The 20,504-nt window shown below is 41.5% G+C and overlaps 1 protein-coding gene across 5 annotated transcripts; it reads left to right on the top strand.

Moving 5' to 3' along the window:
- Positions 1-2,254: 2,254 nt before the first annotated feature.
- Positions 2,255-20,148, top strand: LOC139536063 (zinc finger CCCH domain-containing protein 11A-like). 5 transcript variants are annotated; one of them, XM_071336189.1, is made up of 17 exons: positions 2,421-2,573; positions 3,755-4,008; positions 5,741-5,867; positions 6,001-6,120; positions 7,161-7,284; positions 8,616-8,795; positions 9,235-9,324; positions 9,880-9,960; positions 10,163-10,270; positions 10,793-10,891; positions 11,408-11,470; positions 12,054-12,566; positions 16,772-16,851; positions 16,965-17,601; positions 17,692-17,864; positions 17,980-18,164; positions 18,296-20,148. In XM_071336189.1, exons 3-17 carry the CDS (start codon positions 5,814-5,816, stop codon positions 18,480-18,482), a joined length of 2,694 nt encoding a protein of 897 aa, XP_071192290.1. In that variant the 5' UTR covers positions 2,421-2,573; positions 3,755-4,008; positions 5,741-5,813; the 3' UTR covers positions 18,483-20,148. The 5 variants fall into 5 exon arrangements, with proteins under 5 accessions (XP_071192288.1, XP_071192290.1, XP_071192292.1 ...); XM_071336187.1 differs by lacking the exons at positions 2,421-2,573; positions 3,755-4,008 and adding an exon at positions 2,255-2,410; XM_071336191.1 differs by lacking the exon at positions 5,741-5,867.
- Positions 20,149-20,504: the final 356 nt, after the last annotated feature.

The following is a 20,504-nucleotide window of genomic DNA, read 5'->3' as shown; positions in this document are numbered from 1 at the left end:
ATTCTCATGAGGAAAGTAAATAGCATTATAAATCAGGATAGGTAGTAACTGTGTGTATATATATATATATATATGCTCAATTAAATGTTATAACTTTGTAATTATATTAACACAATTTTAACAGTATATGACATACATAACAAGTATGTTGTTCACTGCAACAATATCAGTAACTTGTCTCAAATATAGCATGAAGCAAAGTGTTACAACACATCTGCTGGTACTTTATATCATATTTCTTACGATCTTCAAAAATGAAATACGTTTGTATTCAACGTGTGTATTTGTATTCAGTGTGTGACTTGTATGTCGCTCTGGATAAGAGCGTCTGCTAAATGACTTAAATGTAAATGTGACTGTCAAATATCAGATGGACAAAAAAGTGGGCGGGGTCAAACGTTTGACTACGCCCACATTAAACCCTGCCCGAATTGCACACTGCAGTCAGGGGTACTTGGAAATAAGCACACTAGAAACTATTGAAGTGCGGATGTTTGCTTTCTACACGAGTTGCTATTGTTCCGTTTCCTCCGATTGTAGTTGTAAAATAAAAAGGTACACATTTTCAGAGCTGACAACTCTCACGCATTGGCCGTGAAACAAGCATTTGACACTCCTCTTATCTCACGCATTGAAAATTGTTGCTTGAATTTTTCTAATTAGTCCAGTCAGCGCGTTAACTTTTCAACTCCAAATCGTGTTGAATTTGCATCTGCGCCTGCAATTTAACATCACAAGCGGAATCTATCATTGTCCTGTTTTGCCACAGCGCTGTGAACCGCGGCACAATGAAGCATGTGATTTGCCTAGTTAGGTGAGGGATCAAGGAGATTGGATGCATATTTTAAAGAAACGCCCCTCAAGATTAGAGTGGAGCTGAATGGAGAGTGAGACCGTTCTCAGTTGTTTATAAAACGGTAAAAAAAGAGCAGCACGGTAGAGCTGTTTTATGTAAATATAGGTTCCTGTTACTCCCGTCCATTAATCGATTGCAGAATGCAGCAATTTGACAGCATTTACTAATTTCGATTTAATCCACAGTTGCATTAGTACCATTGCTTTGGTGATTGGCATTTACCCTCTGACAATGAAAAGGCAGCAGACAGACCTACAGTATGTTTTAGCAGGGAAGTTTGGAAAGGTGACGTGATTTGTAATTATGAAAATCATTGGTGTAGGGGTAGATTTGTCATCCTGTCTTCAGGAGATTATATTTTCTATTTACTTTATTTAGTCTGATCAGTGGAACAATAATCATTATTAACAATGGGCTAAAATATAGGGTAATCACTGTGCTTGTCAGCAAGAACACTGCTGTTATTCCCCAAACTTATTTTAGTATCCCACTTCCCAATTTTGCCAGAGTAATAACGTATTTGAAATCTGATAAGCCTACTTGTGTCTTTGGAAATGAATGCTATGAGGCTATGCATTTTTGCAGCCATTCATGGACAGTTTTGAATAAGTCATACAAATAAGTCTAGGATACTAAATGCTCCAGGAATCAAATATAATTTTTGAAATGTTTGTACTGTGCACATGCTAGGCAGATATGGTAGAGGGACTCACAACTCATAAAGGCATCATATTTTGTCTATGTAGGCATAAACCACCTGAATATTGATATTCATTTGATTTTTCTTGAAGGTTGGGTCATTTTGAGAAATACATTTTTATTTAAAAAGATAACATCTTCAAATACCCAGTACTTGGGAAACATAGATCAGGGGTGACCAACCCTCCTGGAGAGCAAGCAGGATTTTCTCCAGACCTATTTCAAAGAGATAGTTCATCCAAATTACAAAATGTTTGTGTCCTCACCTTGCAAGCAGTCTATGGACAAGGAGACTGCAATCTATGATTTGCTTACACACTGCCATCAACCATTTAATATAAACATTTCCTGTACAGATCCTTGGTTTAATGGTAAAACTCCCTGCACATGTTGCATATAACTTTCAACCTGAGAACAGGGATCAATCCCTACTTCCTACCTTCCCACTATTTTTAGCATTTGCCACCTCCCTTCTCTTTTCATTACTGTCTGAATGGAGTGTCAAACCACCAATTAAAAAAAAAAATAACATCTCGAAGTAACAAAGTCGTTGAGTTGTGAGTATTCATTTAATGTTCAAAGCATCCTGAATACACCTGACCTGTGGTTGTAATTGTTTTATTCTCTACCCAGGTCATATGCCTAAACCATGTCAAAATACGTAGAATTGCAGGAAATTAGCTTTAAACGGTACAATTTTATTGGGGGTTGTCCCAAGGGGCAATTAAATTCACCAAGCATGTGGCAAATCTCACTCCAAGCCTTCTTCAAAAATGGACAGCTCTGCATTTTTTTGCGCAATTTGGGGAAAATATAATTCTAAACATCACTCAAATCAGAAGAGGCTCAGTGAAGGTTCGTTTCAATTAATTTGCTTTGTCTTCGCTCTAGTGTTCCAGCCCAGCCAGCGTTCTTTGGCCGTTTTTCAGACCTGCGCAGCCAGGAGGAACCCGACGCTGGTGGACGTGTTTCTCTCTTGTAGTGGAACATATATATTTTTTCACTTGTAGTATTACTGGTAACTAATTCGCTTTATTCAATAATGTTGTTGTGATTGCATTTGTATGTAAGGGAAAAACGTTAACTAGAAGTGAGGTGTAAAACGTCTGAGTTAGCTAGCTGACTACAACGAGGCTCGCTAACTGCAGTAACAGCCAGAGAGCTAGCTATCTGACGTTAGCAGCCAGGCCAGAGTTTTGCCAGGATTTGGAAGTGTAACGTTAGTTGCTTGCATCGACGCCCTTTAACCATATTCTAAAGCTAGCTAGCTGTAACATTAAATTACAATCTAACGTTACCTAATAAAGGAAAATGACCACCCAGCTCATCTAACAGTAACTAGCTAATAACCAAACGATGACACAGTAACGGTAACCAGCTAGCGCTAACTAACTATTTGCAATACAAAAGCTATTGTTTTCAAGAACAAATTCTTACCTAGTCAGGTAACTTGGCGTTGGTATATTGTGTCTAACTAACGGCATCTTAGTCAAGTTATTTTGATGTGGGGCTAGATACAGTTCACACAGTAACGTTAGCTAATTACACATGCTAGGCCTGTGTTAGTGACCTGTGGTATCGTCATTTGGAACATTATTTTAATTTAGTTTAAATCATACATGTTGTGGAGTAAAAATGGAAAACTAAATGTCCCAATGAGTTTTGTTTTTTCAGTAACTACCACGCACTGAAGATGAAAATCGTATTCGCACATTAATTCTAGTAGCTAATTCGTCTTGCTACACTGAACAAAAATATAAACACAACATGTAAAGTGTTGGTCCCATGGTTCATGAGCGGAAATAAAATATCACAGAAATGAACCATACGCACAAAAAAGCTTATTTTTCGCAAATGTGTTTACATCCCTGTTAGTGAGCATTGTACCTATGGCAAGATAGTCCATCCACCGGTGTGGCATATCAAGAAGATGATTAAACAGCATGATCATTACACAGGTGCACCTTGTGCTGGGGACAATAAAAGGACACTCTAAAATGTGCAGTTTTAGAGTGGCCTGACATCAACGTGAACAGAGTGCCCCGTGGTGGTGGGGTTATGGTATGGGCAGGCATAAGCTACGGACAACAAACAAAATTACATTTTATTGATGGCAATTTGAATGCTCAGAGATATCTTGACAAGATCCTGAGGCCCATTGTCATGCCATTTATCCACCGCCATCACCTTATGTTTCAGAATGATAATGCACGGCCCCATGTCGCAAGGATATGTACACAATTCCTTGAAGCTGAAAATGACCCAGTTCTTCGATGGCCTGCATACTTACAAGACTTGTCACCCATTGAGCATGTTTGGGATGCTCTGGATCGACGCGTACGACAGCGTGTTCCAGTTCTTGCCAATATCCAGCAACTTCGCACAGCCATTGAAGAGAAGTGGGACAACATTCCACAGGCCACAATCCACAGCCTGACCAACTCCATGCGAAGGTGATGTGTTGCACTGCATGAGGCAAATGGTGGTCACACCAGAAATTGACTGGTTTTCTGATCCATGCCCCCATAGCTGTGGAAAGTAGGGGTGCTGAGGGTGCTGCAGCACCATCTGAAAAATCAGACTTTTTTTCCCCTTTCCTACTAGTCCTGTATTAGTGTACGGATATAACGGTCTTTAAGAAAATAAAAGTTCTGATTTCCTTATATGAACGGTAACTTGTAAAATAGTTGCATTTTATTTTTGTTCAGTGTAATTGTTTTAGTGTTTTATATTTATATGTTTTAATCTGGGATGCTGTATTAAGCTGTTTAGCTGCTTACATGATTTGAAATGCCTGTCCCTGATGTTGTGGGGGCCTCTGGACAGATGTCAAATGACGCACAATATACAGTTTCACATTTATAATTCCAAATGAAATACATTCAATTTGAAGGAATGAGATGATATCCAAATGTATCGAGTAGTATGCGCTGATTTAGCTCCCAATAATGGATTATACAATACTCAGTTGTGTAGTTAGTCCATTATGATATGATTCAGTTTGACCTATGCTCTATCACACGCTATTGTGGATGGTGTTGGCACATCCTTGTTATGTTCTACATTTTCTCTCGTTACACTTGGGTGAGAAACTGTAGTTCTGTTTATTTTCAGTTTTCCAGGGAAGTGTTTGTTTTATTAAAATCTAGGTTAAGAAGCATCTTCTTGTCCATTCCTTTAGCTCTTTGGATGGGGGATAGAGTTTATTATAAAGAAAAGTAGATTTACTGAAGATTTCATGCAACAACAAAAAGCCACTCATTGTCGCCTGCTGGAATCCCTAGAAGCCCCATCCCACCTATATTTTTCGACATCATCCTTTATGAAGTTGACAAAAAAAAGAAATTCTCTCAGACTCTTTTTTTTCTCCTGCCAGTCTTTTTGGATGATTTGCTGGGAGCTCAATCCCTGACTTCTCTCACATTATTCCCCCCATTCTTGCACCATCCATCTGTAATGCTTAGCAGTCTGGCTGGAAAGAGTCAGAAGGAAGGTCGTAGGACGACAAGTGTCTCTGGAACTCCTCTTTCCTTATCTCACGGATCGAGTGTTCCTTCAGGACCATGATAGTCACGGAGACACCATATTAGAAGTGCTTGAGGAAGGGAGGAATCTTCTCAGCCACGCCAGGTGAATTTAGTCAAACAAGCCTGAAGCAGAGTCTAATTTCTCTGCAACTTATACTCCGAGTCACATTCCTTTCGTGGACATATGTCACAATGGACCACAAAGGAATTCTAATTCTTTAGAATTAAACTCTGTAGAGTTATGTTCAGTCCCTCCAGGATTCAGTGATTCTGTTATCACAATCTTTTGCAAAATCACCAATACCCCACATTATGCGAGGGCTTGCAAATATCACTGCACTATTTCTCCATAAGACAGTCCAAATCATAGCAATATTATTGCATAAAACTGACCCATCACTGCAGTACAAAGAAGGTTCGCAATTTCAACCATCACCACACATTTACTGCATAATATGGTTCAATAAAGCCACATGTCAACAAACTTTTTCCCTTGTCAGTGCAGTTGTGACATTTGACAATCATTGCATATTGCCATGCAAAATGTCAGAATTTCCACAGCAAAATCAAGCATTTTTGCCTGCAAATATAACAAGAAATCCCCTCAAATCCACTCTTGCCAGAGAAATGACCATGGCTCCTGTTTCACTGTTGCCAGCCCAGGGAGAGTCCTGTTGGACCTGAAGAGAACACCCCTGACCCGGAAGTGAATCCCGTCCACCAGCCTGAACATGACTAACCATGGAGATGACTGCTATTTCTTCTACTACTCCAACTGTGCTAAAGTAGGAGCCATAACAAAAACAGCATCGGGCACTGTAGCATTTTTTTTTTTTGAGGGGGGGGGGGTAAATGACAGTAAATGCAGCTCAGATGTGTATGTATTGAAATGGTTGTGGTTTGTATTTCCTGGTGCAGGGTGATTGCTGCCCCTTCAGACACTGTGATGCCGCCAAAGGCAGTGAAGTTGTCTGCAGCCTGTGGCAGGAGAGCCGCTGCTTCCGACAGGTCTGCAAGTTCCGCCACATGGAGATTAAGGTAAGGATAGATCTCCTCGATCTGTGTGTGTGTGTGTGTTTAGACTATCTTTGCTCATTATTGCCTGAGTTTTGTCACAAACAAAAAAAGTATTTCAGGAATATCCCCATGGGGCGCTATTTCAAAAAACCTCACAAAACAATTTAGGAAACTGGGATCAAGTTCCAGAAGGGGATTGAATGTTTCTGCTGTAACCAAGAAGCTTGATCTTAACTTGCTAGTTAAGTGGCTAGATGCCAACAAACCAAATTTATAGCAGGAGTCCTGAGCTGGATATCATTTTTCACATCTTAGTTATACTTAACTTAAGTTTTGGGGGGTGGGGGGCTGCTTATAATTTATTTTTAAACAGTATTGAAAATCATACTGTTGGTATTTATAGTACCCCGGTATATGGTATAAAGTAGGGATGTGACAAATTAACATTGTATTATTGTTTCAACTGCCATTTTTAAAGGATTTTTGTTAGAAAACACACAAAAAAAAGAAAATTCCAGGTCAATTCACAATGCAGAATAATGGTCTTATTACGTATGTATGACCTCTAGGGGCCCGGGCAATGAAGTTCTATCTACTGTGACACTTTACAGACGGAACACAGTAACATGTTGATAACTTTTCAGACAATTAAAAAAAATGTGCTGCATCTGTACACCGTGCTGGCCCGAAGATATTGTAACCCGGTGACAAATTGGTCCCATGAGTAGCCTAAGCTAAGATATTCTACATGCAACAGACCGAAGACTGAACACACATTCGTGTCATTAGCGAAGAGAAAGAGCAGGCAGGCCAGTGCGAGAGAGAGGGGCAGGCAGAACCGTGCGCATATGTCTTGGAATTCTGCGTGTCGCAATGTCTTAATTGTCTTGTATGCCTCGCAAATGTAGACATTTTTCTTAAGGTTAAGGATTCCAACTTAGTTTTAACGTTTAATAACCAAAACGAAAATAATAAAATATAGAATAAAAATATTAGTATGTTGCAAGTCATGCTACTACGTCTTCTGACATTCCCCCTCTCTACCTGTTCCTCTCATACAGAAAAACAGGAAGGAGATGGCGTGTTACTGGGAGAACCAGCCTGCTGGCTGCCAGAAGCCTCACTGTGCGTTCCACCATGAGAAACCACGCTTCATAGACGGCCAATACGTACCGCCTAACAAAAGTGAGTAGACTCTGACCCAGCCACTGTTAACTTGCTGATCTTCATCTCCTCAGCATCTTGACAGAATTGTATCTTGACATGATATTGTGTATCAGCAGATATACGTTGAACAAAAATATAAACGCAACATTTCATAAGCTGAAATAAAAGATCACAGAAATTTTCCATACGCCCCAAAAAAAGTATTTCTCTCAATTTGTGAACAAATCTGTTACATCCCTGTTAGTGAGCATTTCTCCTTTGCTAAGATATGCTACACCTGTTAGGTGGATGGATTATCAAGAATCTGATTAAAGAGCATTATCATTACACAGGTGCACCTTGTGTTAGGGACTATAAAAGGCCACACAAATGTGCAGTTTTGTCACACAACACAATGCCACAGATGTCTCAAGTTTTGAGGGAGCGTGCAATTGGCATGCTGACTGCAGGAATGTCCACCAGAGCTGTTGCCAGAATTGAATGTTCATTTCTCTACCATGAGCCACCTCCAACATTGTTTTAGAGAATTTGTCAGTACGTCCAACCGGCTTCACAACCGCAGACCACATGTATGACCACGTGTATTATCTCTGTGATGAGATCCTGAGGCACATTGTGCCAATTGTCCGCCACCATGACCTCATGTTTCAGCATGATAATGCACGGTCCCATGTCACAAGAATTTGTACCCAATTCCTTGAAGCTTAAAATGTCCCAGTTCTTCCATGGCCTGCATACTCACAAGACATGTCACCTATTGAGCATGTTTGGGATGCTGTGTATCAATGTGTAAGACAGCGTGTTCCAGTTCCCGCCAATATCCAGCAACTTCGCACAGCCATTGAATAGGAGTGGGACAACATTCCACAGGCCACATTCAACAGCCTCATGAACTCTATGTGAAGGAGATGTGTCACTTTGCATGAGGCAAATGGTGGTCACACCAGATACTTACTGGTTTTCTAATCCATGCCCCCATAGCTGTGGGAAGTAGTGGTGCTGAGGGTGCTGCAGCACCTGCAGCACCATCTGAATTCTATATTTTTTTTTTAAGGTATCTGTGACCAACAGATGCATATCTATATTCCCAGTGATGAGAAATCCATATATTAGGCCTAATACATTTATTTCAATTGACTGATTTCCTTAAATGAACTGTAACTCAGTAATATCTTTGATATTGTTGCGTTTTATGTTTTTGTTCAGTGTATGTATGTGTGTATATATATATATTTTTTTTTTCAGGACTGAGATGAATAGCCTATTTGGGCTCACTTATTAACAAACCAATTTTTTATCAGAACCAGAGTTTGTCAATAGTTTCTGAACCGGATGGTTTTATCACTTAGGTTTCGCCCTGAAAGAGGAAGAGGAGCCTCATGAGGATCCTTTGCCTCCTGTCTCTGCCGCCATCCCAGTCAACCCCCAGCTCCATGGGGTCATTAAGGCGGAGACACAGGAGAACGTTCCCAGCCCTACCCACCCGCCTGTGGTCATCAATCCGGCAGATGATGATGAGGATGAAGATGGTGAGAAACACACTGTTCTTACATCTTAACTAGGACAATGACATTTTTGTGTAGTGTATTTACGTCAAGTTTATTTCAAGTGCAATCTACAAAGGTCACAACACACTTAACATAACTCAAAAGTTAGACTAAAATGTAGAAAGGCAATATAAACAACAATTAAGGAGCAAATAGTCCATAGGATAAGAAGGAGCAGGGCAGTGGAAAGAAACGCAGTGGAAAGATACACAATGCAGAGACAGAATGGAGCTCTTAAAGGGGCAGTAGTGCAGAGACACATGGAGCAGACCGTCAAGGTGATTAAAGTTTTAGGTGTAAATTATATTTCAAGGTGGAGATGGTATTGATGTTGTTAGGAAACACAGTACTTTTGTTTGCGATTTAATTTGTGAACTACCATTTGACTAAGGGAGGTTCCTGTGTGTGTGTACCTATGCAGATCAGTTCTCAGAGGGGGAGGACAGCAGGTACGGCTCAGACGGATCCAGAGTGGTCTCTCCCAGAAAGATGGCCGTGGCCTCCAACTCCGGTATGAGGAGGACAAAGAAATAGAACAGATGAACATCCAACGCAATGCCTGTTTTTAAAGCGTCAATCAGAAGTTGAATCAATAACAAAGCGTATTTTCCCCCCACTGTTTCATTTAAAAGCTGAGTGATGTGGCTGGAGAAATGTTACCACTCTCAAATTCAGATAGAGCTATGGATATTTTACCCATGGTTTGAGACTATACAGTATTTGTTTACGTTTACTTTTACAAACATTGGCGTAAAACAAGATAATATTTTAGGTTCTGATGGGGTACAACAGTTGAACTAAGGTCATTGACATTTAAGTTATTCTTCAAGAATAACATCTATAATTTAATGCCTCCGTGACAACAGGCATATATTTCAAAGGTCTTGTATTTGAAAGAACAATCCTCTCAAAGCTTTGCCCATTCAAGGCTGTGTGTGTCTCAAGTGGCCATTACAGAGGGGTAGAGAAAGACCCTCTTTTAAAACCTTGGTCAGGGGACGTCATTGTCTTTGAGCGGCCTCTTTGTCTCTCTGTAATTGGCTAACACATTTTTTGGGGGACACAGATGACTCGCTCAACTTTGGTGTCAGAACCTTGGAGGAGATCAGACTGAGGAAAGCCCTGAAAGCCAGTATGAGGATAGCTGGTGAGTTCATCCTTCCTCTCTCCTCCCAAATGCATCGACCATTGCCTTTTGTATCGTCGTCAATATTAGAAAAACTCATTTTAGAAACTATTGACAAACTCTGGTTGTGATAAAAAAATTGGTTTGTTCATAAGTGAGCACTTATCTTTTCTCCTACTGTTAGTGATATGGTGTGAGTTTATCAACTGTCCTTGTCTTTCAGGTTATCCAGTTCCTGGCCAGGGCTCAGACCAGAGAAACAATGGCATGAGCAGCGAGAAGGAGAACATGAAATCTTTTATCCGTCCATCTCTCTTCACAGCTAAGGATGGTAAGAATCATTGAACACTGATCTAGCTGAGCCCCCATTGTGTATGCATTGATTAACAAGATGAGATGTTTTCCCAGTTTGAATATTGTTGAAGTGAATCCCATAAGTACATATGAACACACACTTGCTACATGTCATGTACATGTAATTTGTAACATATGCATGCTGCCCCCTGTGGTGTTTGGTGAAGAGACTGGGAGACAACTTTGTGGACAAGCTCAGGAAGAGAATAGTCAAAGGAGACTTCTGGAAACAATGTCTTGTATTGTCGTAGTTAAAGAATGACTCGGAGGAAAGAGTGCAAACATTACTATCTGAGAATCACTAATCATTACATTTGTCATTTAGCAGATGTTCTTACCCAGAGTGACTTACAGTAGTGAGCATATACATGTACAACGCTGCCAGTCCATGTAGCTACACAACTGTACAATCATGAGCTACAAAATCACACTGGGCATTATTAGTTGTGCTATCACCAACACCTTAAACTTCCATGACCATTAACCTCTGACCTTTTAGAAGTTCCTGCCGGGGGTGACATGCCAATGAACCGCCGTCTGGCCGAGCGCCTCGGGAGGAACATGGAGGAGGATGAAATGGACCTGCCCCCTCGGAAAGGTGAGCGAGGGGAAACTTTAATATATCCACAATGGATTGAAATACCTCAGACTTATAGGAATACTAGTTCTTAAGTGTATGTAATTGAACTGGTATATTTAGTCTTTGTTCTTGATGTTATATGTTGAGTCGATGGTCTTGAACTAAATATTCCTCAAATACCTGGGTCGTGTTCATTAGGGCACGCAACGGAGAACATGTAAAAAAAAAAATGGCAATGGAAAAGAAAAATGTGGGTTTCTTATGGGTAGTCTGTCCTCCGTGCCTAATGAAAATGACCCTGGTTGTACTAATTAGTTCAAGCCCCTGATTAGTGCTTTATCTGAATCAGATGTGTCTGTGATGGAACAAAGGAACGCACACAAGTTTCTTTCTAGGGCCAGGGTTACCCACCTGTGCCACGCAATAGTTGTATTGTTGGATTTGTTGATACTAAGAAGTAAAACTATTGTTGATAGTCATTTTCTTGTAGAATTAGGACTGGTTTTCATGTTATTTTCTTCTCCAAACCCTTAGCTGTGAAACCTGTCAGGGACAGACTGGGATTACCTGTTGAACCCATTGCTGCATCTGAATCAGGTAATAATTAACTCACCTCTCACAATTAACAAGTATCTCTTGATACTTGTTAATTGGTTCCTCTCTAGGTTTCTTCCTAGGTTCTGGCCTTTCTAGGGAGTTTTTCCTAGCCACCGTGCTTCTACACCTGTATTGCTTGCTGTTTGGTGTTTTAGGCTGGGTTTGTTTTAGACTCACCTCTCACAATTAACAAGTATCTCTTGATACTTGTTAATTGGTTCCTCTCTAGGTTTCTTCCTAGGTTCTGGCCTTTCTAGGGAGTTTTTCCTAGCCACCGTGCTTCTACACCTGTATTGCTTGCTGTTTGGTGTTTTAGGCTGGGTTTCTGTACAGCACTTTGTGACATCAGCTGATGTAAGAAGGGCCTTATAAATACATTTGATTGATTCATTGAAATGTCTCAAAATTGCTTAGTCATTTTAATGATTTCATTTTAATATTTTAATTATTTAGTTACTTCGTATATTCTTCTGTAAAGAGCTTTGGGTAGCTAATACAATTTTTAAACGGTTTAACAGTATCAATCTGAACAGTATACAGCTATTCTCCTTTTGTCAATGTTGATAAGTAACCTCTCCCTCAGCTGAGAGCAACAGCGAGACTACAGCGTCTGAAGTAATCCGCATCAAAACCCTGGAGGAGATTAGGCATGAAAAGTTAGCCAAGACTCGGGGTCAAGGGGACGACCATCGTCCTTCAGTCCCTGATACCACCGCTTCCAAGGCCTCAAAGAAAAGTGCCGCTGTCAAATCTGCAGCTGGTCTTCATGTGAAGACCTTCTCTGAGATCCTCCACGCCAAGAGGAAGCTGGAGGAGGACCAGGGGCCCAGCCTCAGGAAGGCCAAGCTGCTGGCTGTGGAAGCAGCTTTGGGTAACTTCCAGAGACCCCCAGAGCCTGCCATGCCCATGCGGGTGGCCCCTCCTGGGGGAAGAGTTAAGGTAAAGACGCTGGAGGAAATCCGCAGGGAGAAGGCAGCCAGGATGCAGGCCTTGGGACAGGAGGCGTCTAACGGGAAAATCCCAGGCTCTGCCCCGGCCTCCAAAGAGGAAGGTGCCAAGAAGTCCTGCATACTGCTTATCAACAAACCAGCTTCTGGTAAATATATATATTTTTAGTGATGCCACTGATATGCCATTTTTGGCTGATACCAATATCCAATATTTTCCTTGCCCCCAAAAAACCTACCGATATTTTAAATGTTTTCGGCCTTTTAAGCGTCCCGCATGGCCAACATCCAGTGAAAATGCAGAGCGGCAAATTCAAATAAATTACTATAAAAATTAAATGAAATCACACATGCAATACACCAAATTAAAGCTACACTTGTTGTAAATCCAGCCAATGTGTCAGATTTCAAAAAGGCTTTATGACGAAAGCACACCAAACGATTATGTTAGGTCAGTACATAGCCACAGAAAAACACAGCCATTTTTCCAGCCAAAGAGAGGAGTCACAAAAAGCAGAAATAGAGATAAAATGAATCACTAACCTTTGATGATCTTCATCAGATGACACTCATAGGACTCAAAGTTCATATTTATATCCAAAAATCTCAGTTTACATTGGCGCGTTACGTTCAGTAATGTTTTGCCTCCAAAACATCCGGTGATTTTGCAGAGAGCCACATCAATTTACAGAAATACTCATCATAAATGTTGATGAAAATACATGTGTTATGCATGGAACTTTAGATAAACTTCTCCTTAATGCAACCGCTGTGTCAGATTTCAAAAAAGCTTTACCGAAAAAGCACACCATGCAATAATCTGAGTACAGCGCTCAGAGCCCAAACAAGCCAAAAAGATATCCGCCATGTTGTGGAGTCAATAAAGTCAGAAATAGCATTATAAATATTCACTTACCATTGATGATCTTCATCAGAATTCACTCTCAGGAATCCCAGTTCTACAATAAATGTTTGATTTGTTCGATAAAGTCCATAATTTATGTCCAAATACCTCCTTTTGTTTGCGCGTTTAGTACACAATCCAAACTGACGACGCGCAGGCAGGTCCAGGCGAAAGTTCAGACGAAAAGTCATGTTACAGTTCGTAGAAGCATGTCAAACTAAGTATAGAATCAATCTTTAGGATGTTTTTATCATAGATCTTCAATAATGTTCCAACCGGAGAATTCCTTTGTCTTCAGAAATGCAATGGAACGCAAGCTACCTCATGTGAATGCGCGTGACCAGCTCGTGGCACTCTGCCAGACCTCTGACTCAATCCCCTCTCATTCCCCCCTCCTTTATAGTAGAAGCATCAAACAAGGTTCTAAAGACTGTTGACATCTAGGTGAAGCCTTAGGAAGTGCAATATGACCCAATTTCCACTGTATCTTGGATAGGCAAAGAGTTGAAAAACTACAAACCTCAGATTTCCCACTTCCTGGCTGGATTTTTTTCTCAGGTTTTTGCCTGCCATATGAGTTCTGTTATACTCACAGACATCATTCAAACAGTTTTAGAAACTTCAGAGTGTTTTCTATCCAAATCTACTAATTATATGCATATTCTAGCTTTTAGGACTGAGTAGCAGGCAGTTTACTCTGGGCATCTTTTTATCCAAGCTACTCAATACTGCCCCCCTGTCCCAAAGAAGTTAAGCATTCTAGTACAGTTAAATAGTTAACACACACGTAGACGCAGCGGTCTAAGGCACTGCATCTCAGTGCAAGAGGTGTCACTACAGTCACTGGTTAGAATCCAGGGTGTTCACATCCGGCCGTGATTGGGAGTCCCATAGGGCGGCGCACAATTTGCCCAGCGTCGTCCGGGCTAGGCCGTCATTGTAAATAAGAATTTGTTCTTAACTGACTTGCCTAGTTAAATAAAGGTTATACACACAGTCACCACACTGACCAAAAAGTTATTTTGTTGCCATTTATGTATGTCCCCATTACCAGTAAAACATAATCAAAACCTGTTTCTTTCACTTACTTGCTGTGCTTTTCTGTTGTTCATTTGTTCAGTCATTTCATTCTTGACCAGGATTTCTATGGAACGCCGTTTGGGTTTTTGCGTGTCAAATAACACTATTTGACGTGTCAAATAAGCTTGTTGACCAATCAGGACCTGAATATGACTGCATGTTACATAATAATTTAACGCGTTCATAAATGTTATGTAGTTATTACACATTGATTACACTATCATTCGTATTTCATATGTCACAACGATTCATCGACACGTATGCTATGATGCGGGTAAGTTGTCTTGCACACCTACAGTGCTGGTCATAAAAAAAGCTAGCTAGCTCATGGACGCAAACCATGTTCTTCCCCAAAAACATAGCAAAACAACATCTGTTTCAGTAGCTATAGTTAGCTAGCTATCTATATAGCTAGGTTTCATCTAAAATGACCCTAATTTATAAGACAGTTCTTATTTGATTAATGGTGGTCGGACCCATCTATGTGAAACTAGCCACAATAAGGATTAGCCACAAGTGGACTTTGCGGTTAGCCTTCAATAAAAGTATGTCTTTGACAGTGAATTATGCCATAATTGAATAGATCATGCTAAATGAGGTTGGAATGTTATATAAATCAACAAAAGACAATTATTTGTTAATTTGACATCTGTTAATCACACTGGATGTATTGATCTTATTTCACTGTACAGCCTTTCCTATGTATTGTGGATCAATGACATGGGGTATCAGTCTACTCAGTGACACCCAGAGAACGTTAGCGTCATAGCTCTTATTGCGGGACTCTGAAACAACTGTGAATTGAGCCACATTTATTGTCAACCTGTGTGTTTTGAACACTATTCCCGGGGGAAAACAATTCTGCGTGGATGTTTTGGAGTCTGATAACTCTGAGGAGGATGTTAGGAAAAAATTGCTTGGGTATTGAGTAGACTGTTAGCCCATTTCATTGATCCTCAAACCTTAGGTAAAGCTGTACAGTGCAATATGAATGTCAATACACACAGTAGGCTGACTGGGGAGGTGATTTAACACAGTCACAGTCCCGCGATAAGAGCTGCAACACTAATATTTGCGTAAACCCTTCACAGTTGTGTTCTGTGGGTGTCACCGAGTAGACTGATACCCCAATTCTTTGTTTCACATTCCAACCTTGTTTAACATTATCTAGTCTAAATATGACATGATTCCACCAATTGTAACCTTCTGCATCACTGTCAAATAGGTACTTTTATTTTGAAGGCAAACCGCAAATTCCACTATTGTGCCTAAACCTTATTGTGGCTAGCTTCACAACACATAACCCAGTCTGGTCCAGCCTCACTAGCCAGATGAAGCTAGCTGGCTGCTTATATCTTTAGCTTTGGGCAACAGGGTTAAGTAGCTGGCTAGCTATTTATTTTCATGAACTGAAGTTCAATTTCAATAGGCGAACAACAAGTGGCTACCTAGCTAATACTTACAAGGATTCCTAAATCATTGCTAATAATGAAAATGACTGCAGTTTCTACTGGTTATTGTTTTCAGGCTGGTTGTATTGGTGCTAGCTAGCTATCCCAGAAGTTGCGGTCGAACAAATAATGCTGTATTACCAACTTGGTATTGTAAACACATCGTTTGTGGCCGGTGTTTGCTTGTTTGCAGACTTTTTTTGTACAGCTTTAACAGTGCTACTGATGGTAGTGGTGGCACTTGGTTTGCACGTGCAAATTCAGAACAAACAACATTCTATAATAGAACTGTGTTATTGTCAAATAATGTTATTTGACAATCAAAGACTCAAACGGCGTTCCATAGTATGTATTGAAGCTAATAGCAGTGACGCTATTACTGTGTAACTCCGGTAGGGCAACATCTGAAAAATAGCTCACTTGGTAGTGTGTACTGGTGCCGACCAGTCGCGAGAGCCAACATCACCCATAACAGAACAGTTCAAGGGCAATGAATTCCATTATCTTGGCGTTAATGGATATCGCCTTTGAGTTGTCTTGCTGAAATGCTCTTAGTCTTTTAAATGGCTGCTCGACTTGTTGACTGCTCGATCCACACAGCACCCATTGTGGGCTAGGTTAGGAATGCTGCGTAGCGCCAAATTTTACGTGGCGTCATGTACCTACGTTATTTTGGTATGCACGTCAGCTTTGACATTGGTTTTGCACATCGCTGTTAACTAGACATCGGGCCGATACCGGCATCTTTAGCTAATATCAGCTGATTCCGATATGTTCACCGACCTATCGTGCATCCCAAATATTTTTAATTTGTGAATTATTTGTAGATTGATTCGGGAACCCTTTTCCAATTGCTCATAACAACCACTAGCTGTAGTGTTATGTATTATTCTAAGACATTATTTTGTTGTCCTTACAGCTGCCAGCACTACCACCCAGAAGACATCCGAGGTGACCGAGAAAGAGAAGCCAGCTGAGCCTGCTTCTGTTGCTACTGAGGTAAGACTTCCATACCTTCTATCATGTGTGTCCTGTCTGAATACCTTAGATCCAAATATGTAGTCCTACTCTGAATCAGAGCGGTTAATCACTGAGTATCTCTGTTCCTTTAGGCCACCCCTGCTAACGGTAGCAAGGTGAATGTGAAGACCTTTGAGGAGATCATGCATGAGAAGAGGCTCCGCAGGCAACAGCTGCAGGAGGAGCAGGCCTCGTCCACCAGCCACTCAGATCAGGCCTCGTCCACCAGCCACTCAGATCAGGCCTCGTCCACCAGCCACTCAGAGCAGGCCTCGTCCACCAGCCACTCAGAGCAGGCCTCGTCCACCAGCCACTCAGAGCATGCCTCGTCCACCAGCCAATCAGAGGGCTTCGCCAAGGCTGAATCTACCCAGAAACAGGCCGGAGGCCCTGCCCCCCAGAGGGAGAAGAGGGTGTGGGTGAGCCCCTCTGCCGCCTCCTCGCCCCCCACCATCACCCTGGAGGCACCTGCCCATGCTCCCAAGGCCCCATCCCCTCTGCTCTGTGCCACCCTACCCCCCCAACAGGGGACTCCACTAAGGCAGGCTGAGCCAGACTCCCCCTCCCTCAGCCCCAGGAGCTTCAGCACTGCCCCGGGCAAGAGGGAGAGAGGCTCCCCAGGAGGTTCCAGTCCCTCCAAGCAGGCTGCCTTAGCATCAGCTACATCCCCTAGGCCCTCTGTGGAAGAGGCTCCAGTTGAGAAGGCTGGGCAAGCTACTGAAGCTAAAGGTACGTGCCTGCAGAGAAAAAAAAAATCCCCTTAGTTTATGCAAAGATCAACTCCAAAATATTAGTCTTACCTCCTGTGTGCTGTTTCAGTAAGGCCCAAGCTGAACGTGAGGCCTTCTGTGATGAAGCCGGCTGCCCAGGTAAAGCCAGGCCAGAAAAGGAGAGCAGCAGAAAGATCTGCTATTGCTGCAGTCAAACCCCTCAACTGCACCTCCACAGCACAGGAAGAGCCACCACAGGAGCTGCCCTGCAAATTGAGAGAGGTAGGTCTCAAACCTCAAGCTCTCTGTGACAGGATTTCTTTGATGTTATAGAGATGTACTATATAAAACCACTGTTATTATATACTGTGTTGATAACCTTGTGTGTTTTCTCCAGGTGTCCTTTCCCTTCTCCAGAATACAGGCCCAAATAAGTCCGATGGTTCCTAGGAGTCCTCCCACTATCACGGGCCTGGGCCGCAGCTCCAGTCCCCTGAGAGAGGAGTTCCAGGCGGTCCCTGTCAAACAGCACAGCCCAGCCATCCCCACAGCAGCCCCAGATACCTACATAGTCCCACAAAGGTAACACTGGCAAACCGCGCTATGGTTACAACTCACCTTTATACTGTCATATGGTTAAATATAAAATAAACCCAAACTTCCATGGCTGAATGAGGTTAAATGAACTATGCTCCTCTTGCTCTCCTCACCAGTCCTTTGGTGAAGACGCCCACCCAGCCCAAGGCTCGGCGGCCCACCGTTAGCTCCTCCGCCATGGACGAATTTGACGAACTGATGATCGAGTTCACAGATGACCGTCTGGAAGACGACTTGGAGCTGGACCCCGGCAAGGGAGAGGACGACTATCTGCTGGAGCTGTCTGAGATGATTGACAGCTAGACTGGCCTACCTGCTAACCCAATCACGACCCCTGGCCGACCCTTGACCTTGAGTAACGCTTATGTTCATGTCACCTGATACCTTATACCCCGTTCACAACCCCTGACCGACCCTTGACCTTGAGTAATGCAAATGTTCATGTAACCTGATACCCCATTCATGACCCCTGACTGACCCTTGACCTAGAGTAACTCCTAAATTCATCACCACCAATAGAATTTCACCACCGGAACTAATCAAAAACCCTCAGTCAACCACCTGAACTAACACCAGTTGAACTTTAACCTACTACCAGACAAACTTGCAGGGCATCAATGTTACTGAAGATCTCCAACCACCTTCACCATCTCTCAGCCCATTTCATGGTAGTAGACTGGTTGCTCGCTCTAACATGTCAGAGGGGACTTATGTTAATTAAATAAAAAATAAAATGCATGGAAGTTTACATTTTTAGATGGTATTGCTTTTACTCTTTACTATTTCATTCATAGTTGTTACCTTTTGTCCTGGGAAAACGATTCTTTATGTATTTTAATTTCTGTACCTTTTTGATTATTTGACACTAGTAGTGATATACTTGTCTAAGTTTTCATTTTTCTGGCTTTCTTTTTTTTGTCCTGAAAGATAACATGGAAAAAGCAAACAATTTGTTGAATGATATACAAATATATTTTTCAAACATCCTCAGGAATTACCATCTTGCATTGTAAAGACGAGCTTGTGATCTTACCTGCCAGGCCTGTCACCCATGGTTGTTCAATCATGTATCATTGTTTGTTGCAGAAAGACTGACTCTGTGTATGCTTAGAAGACTGCTTTAAATGGAAGAGCTACAATAACTAACTGGTCTAGCAGGGTGTCAGACTGCTGCTGCAATTACAATCGTTAGCCTGCTCCTGCGTTTGCCTTGAGCTCATGTCTACTGTCAGACTGACGCTCCAAAAATCATGTACAAAGTTTTGTTCACCTCAAGTTCTGAACTGATACAACGGTAAATGTAAAGTGGTGGTGGGAACTTTGAGTTAGCTATATTTGAAATATGAAGTGAATGTTTACCCTCAAGTATTTGGACCTAAAAGTAAGATTTGTTTTTCAGGTTTGTATTATAGAAGTTAACTCTGAAATTAGTCCCTTTTTAAATACAACTACCATGTTCCTCTAGTTTCGCCTACCTATTTTCCCCCCCTTTTTTATTTGTATTGTATGTTGGTCAACACGTGTGTTTGGATGAAATACCATTTTGGACAATGTTTTAAACCTACCCAATTATTTGACTGAACAATTCAACACAGTTGATTGTTTGACATCCAACCTGCTCTCTGTTCAACCTTTTGTTACAAATAGTGTTTTCTAGTCTTAAAATGTGAAAAAGCAGCTTCTCAGGGACTATGAATCTGCTGTCTGACTTTGAACCTATTTGTAATGTTCATACACCATGTCTGAATTCAACTGACACTTTCCACTTTCCTCTGCTAGCATGTGACAACTGGCCTTAGTGGTTGGAGTACCAGTTGGTCCTGTCCCATGTCAACTGTGATCAGAGTTGTATGATCTTGGATGATGAGCCTGTTGGTTGTGTATCTGTACCTGCTTGAGCCTGTTCTGATGTAAATGTCTAAAGGGTGTTGTACATAATAAAAAGGCTTTCATGAATAGTTGCTATTCACCAGTCTCGAATACTTTTTTATTTCACCTTTATTTAACCAGGTAGGCTAGTTGAGAACAAGTTCTCATTTACAACTGTGACCTGGCCAAGATAAAGCAAAGCAGTGCAACACAACCACAACACAGAGTTACACATGGAATAAACAAGCGTACAGTGAATAACACAATAGGAAAAAAATTAAGTCTATATACAGTATGCAAGTAGCGTGAGGATGACTGAAAACATTCAAAAGACATGTCAACCTAAGAAAGTGGTTGTTACAGCTACTTTGGAAAAATCTGATTGTCAGGGTCATTTCAGTTCATTATGTGCCCTAAACGTACCTGAAGCAATCAACTACTGTTGATTTTATAATT

Source organism: Salvelinus alpinus, chromosome 12 (assembly GCF_045679555.1).
Source record: "Salvelinus alpinus chromosome 12, SLU_Salpinus.1, whole genome shotgun sequence".
NCBI classification, from domain to species: domain Eukaryota; kingdom Metazoa; phylum Chordata; class Actinopteri; order Salmoniformes; family Salmonidae; genus Salvelinus; species Salvelinus alpinus.
The sequence above is the reverse complement of the archived record's forward strand: the minus strand, read 5'-3'. Positions and strand labels throughout refer to the sequence as shown.

Excerpts from the sequence above, each read along its gene's own strand:
- LOC139536063 (XM_071336187.1), top strand. The coding sequence starts at position 5,814 with ATGACTAACCATGGAGATGACTGCTATTTCTTCTACTACTCCAACTGT. Across the intron at positions 11,471-12,053 it reads CATTGCTGCATCTGAATCAG|CTGAGAGCAACAGCGAGACT; the intron begins GTAATAATTAAC and ends CCTCTCCCTCAG. Across the intron at positions 17,602-17,691 it reads GCAAGCTACTGAAGCTAAAG|TAAGGCCCAAGCTGAACGTG; the intron begins GTACGTGCCTGC and ends GTGCTGTTTCAG.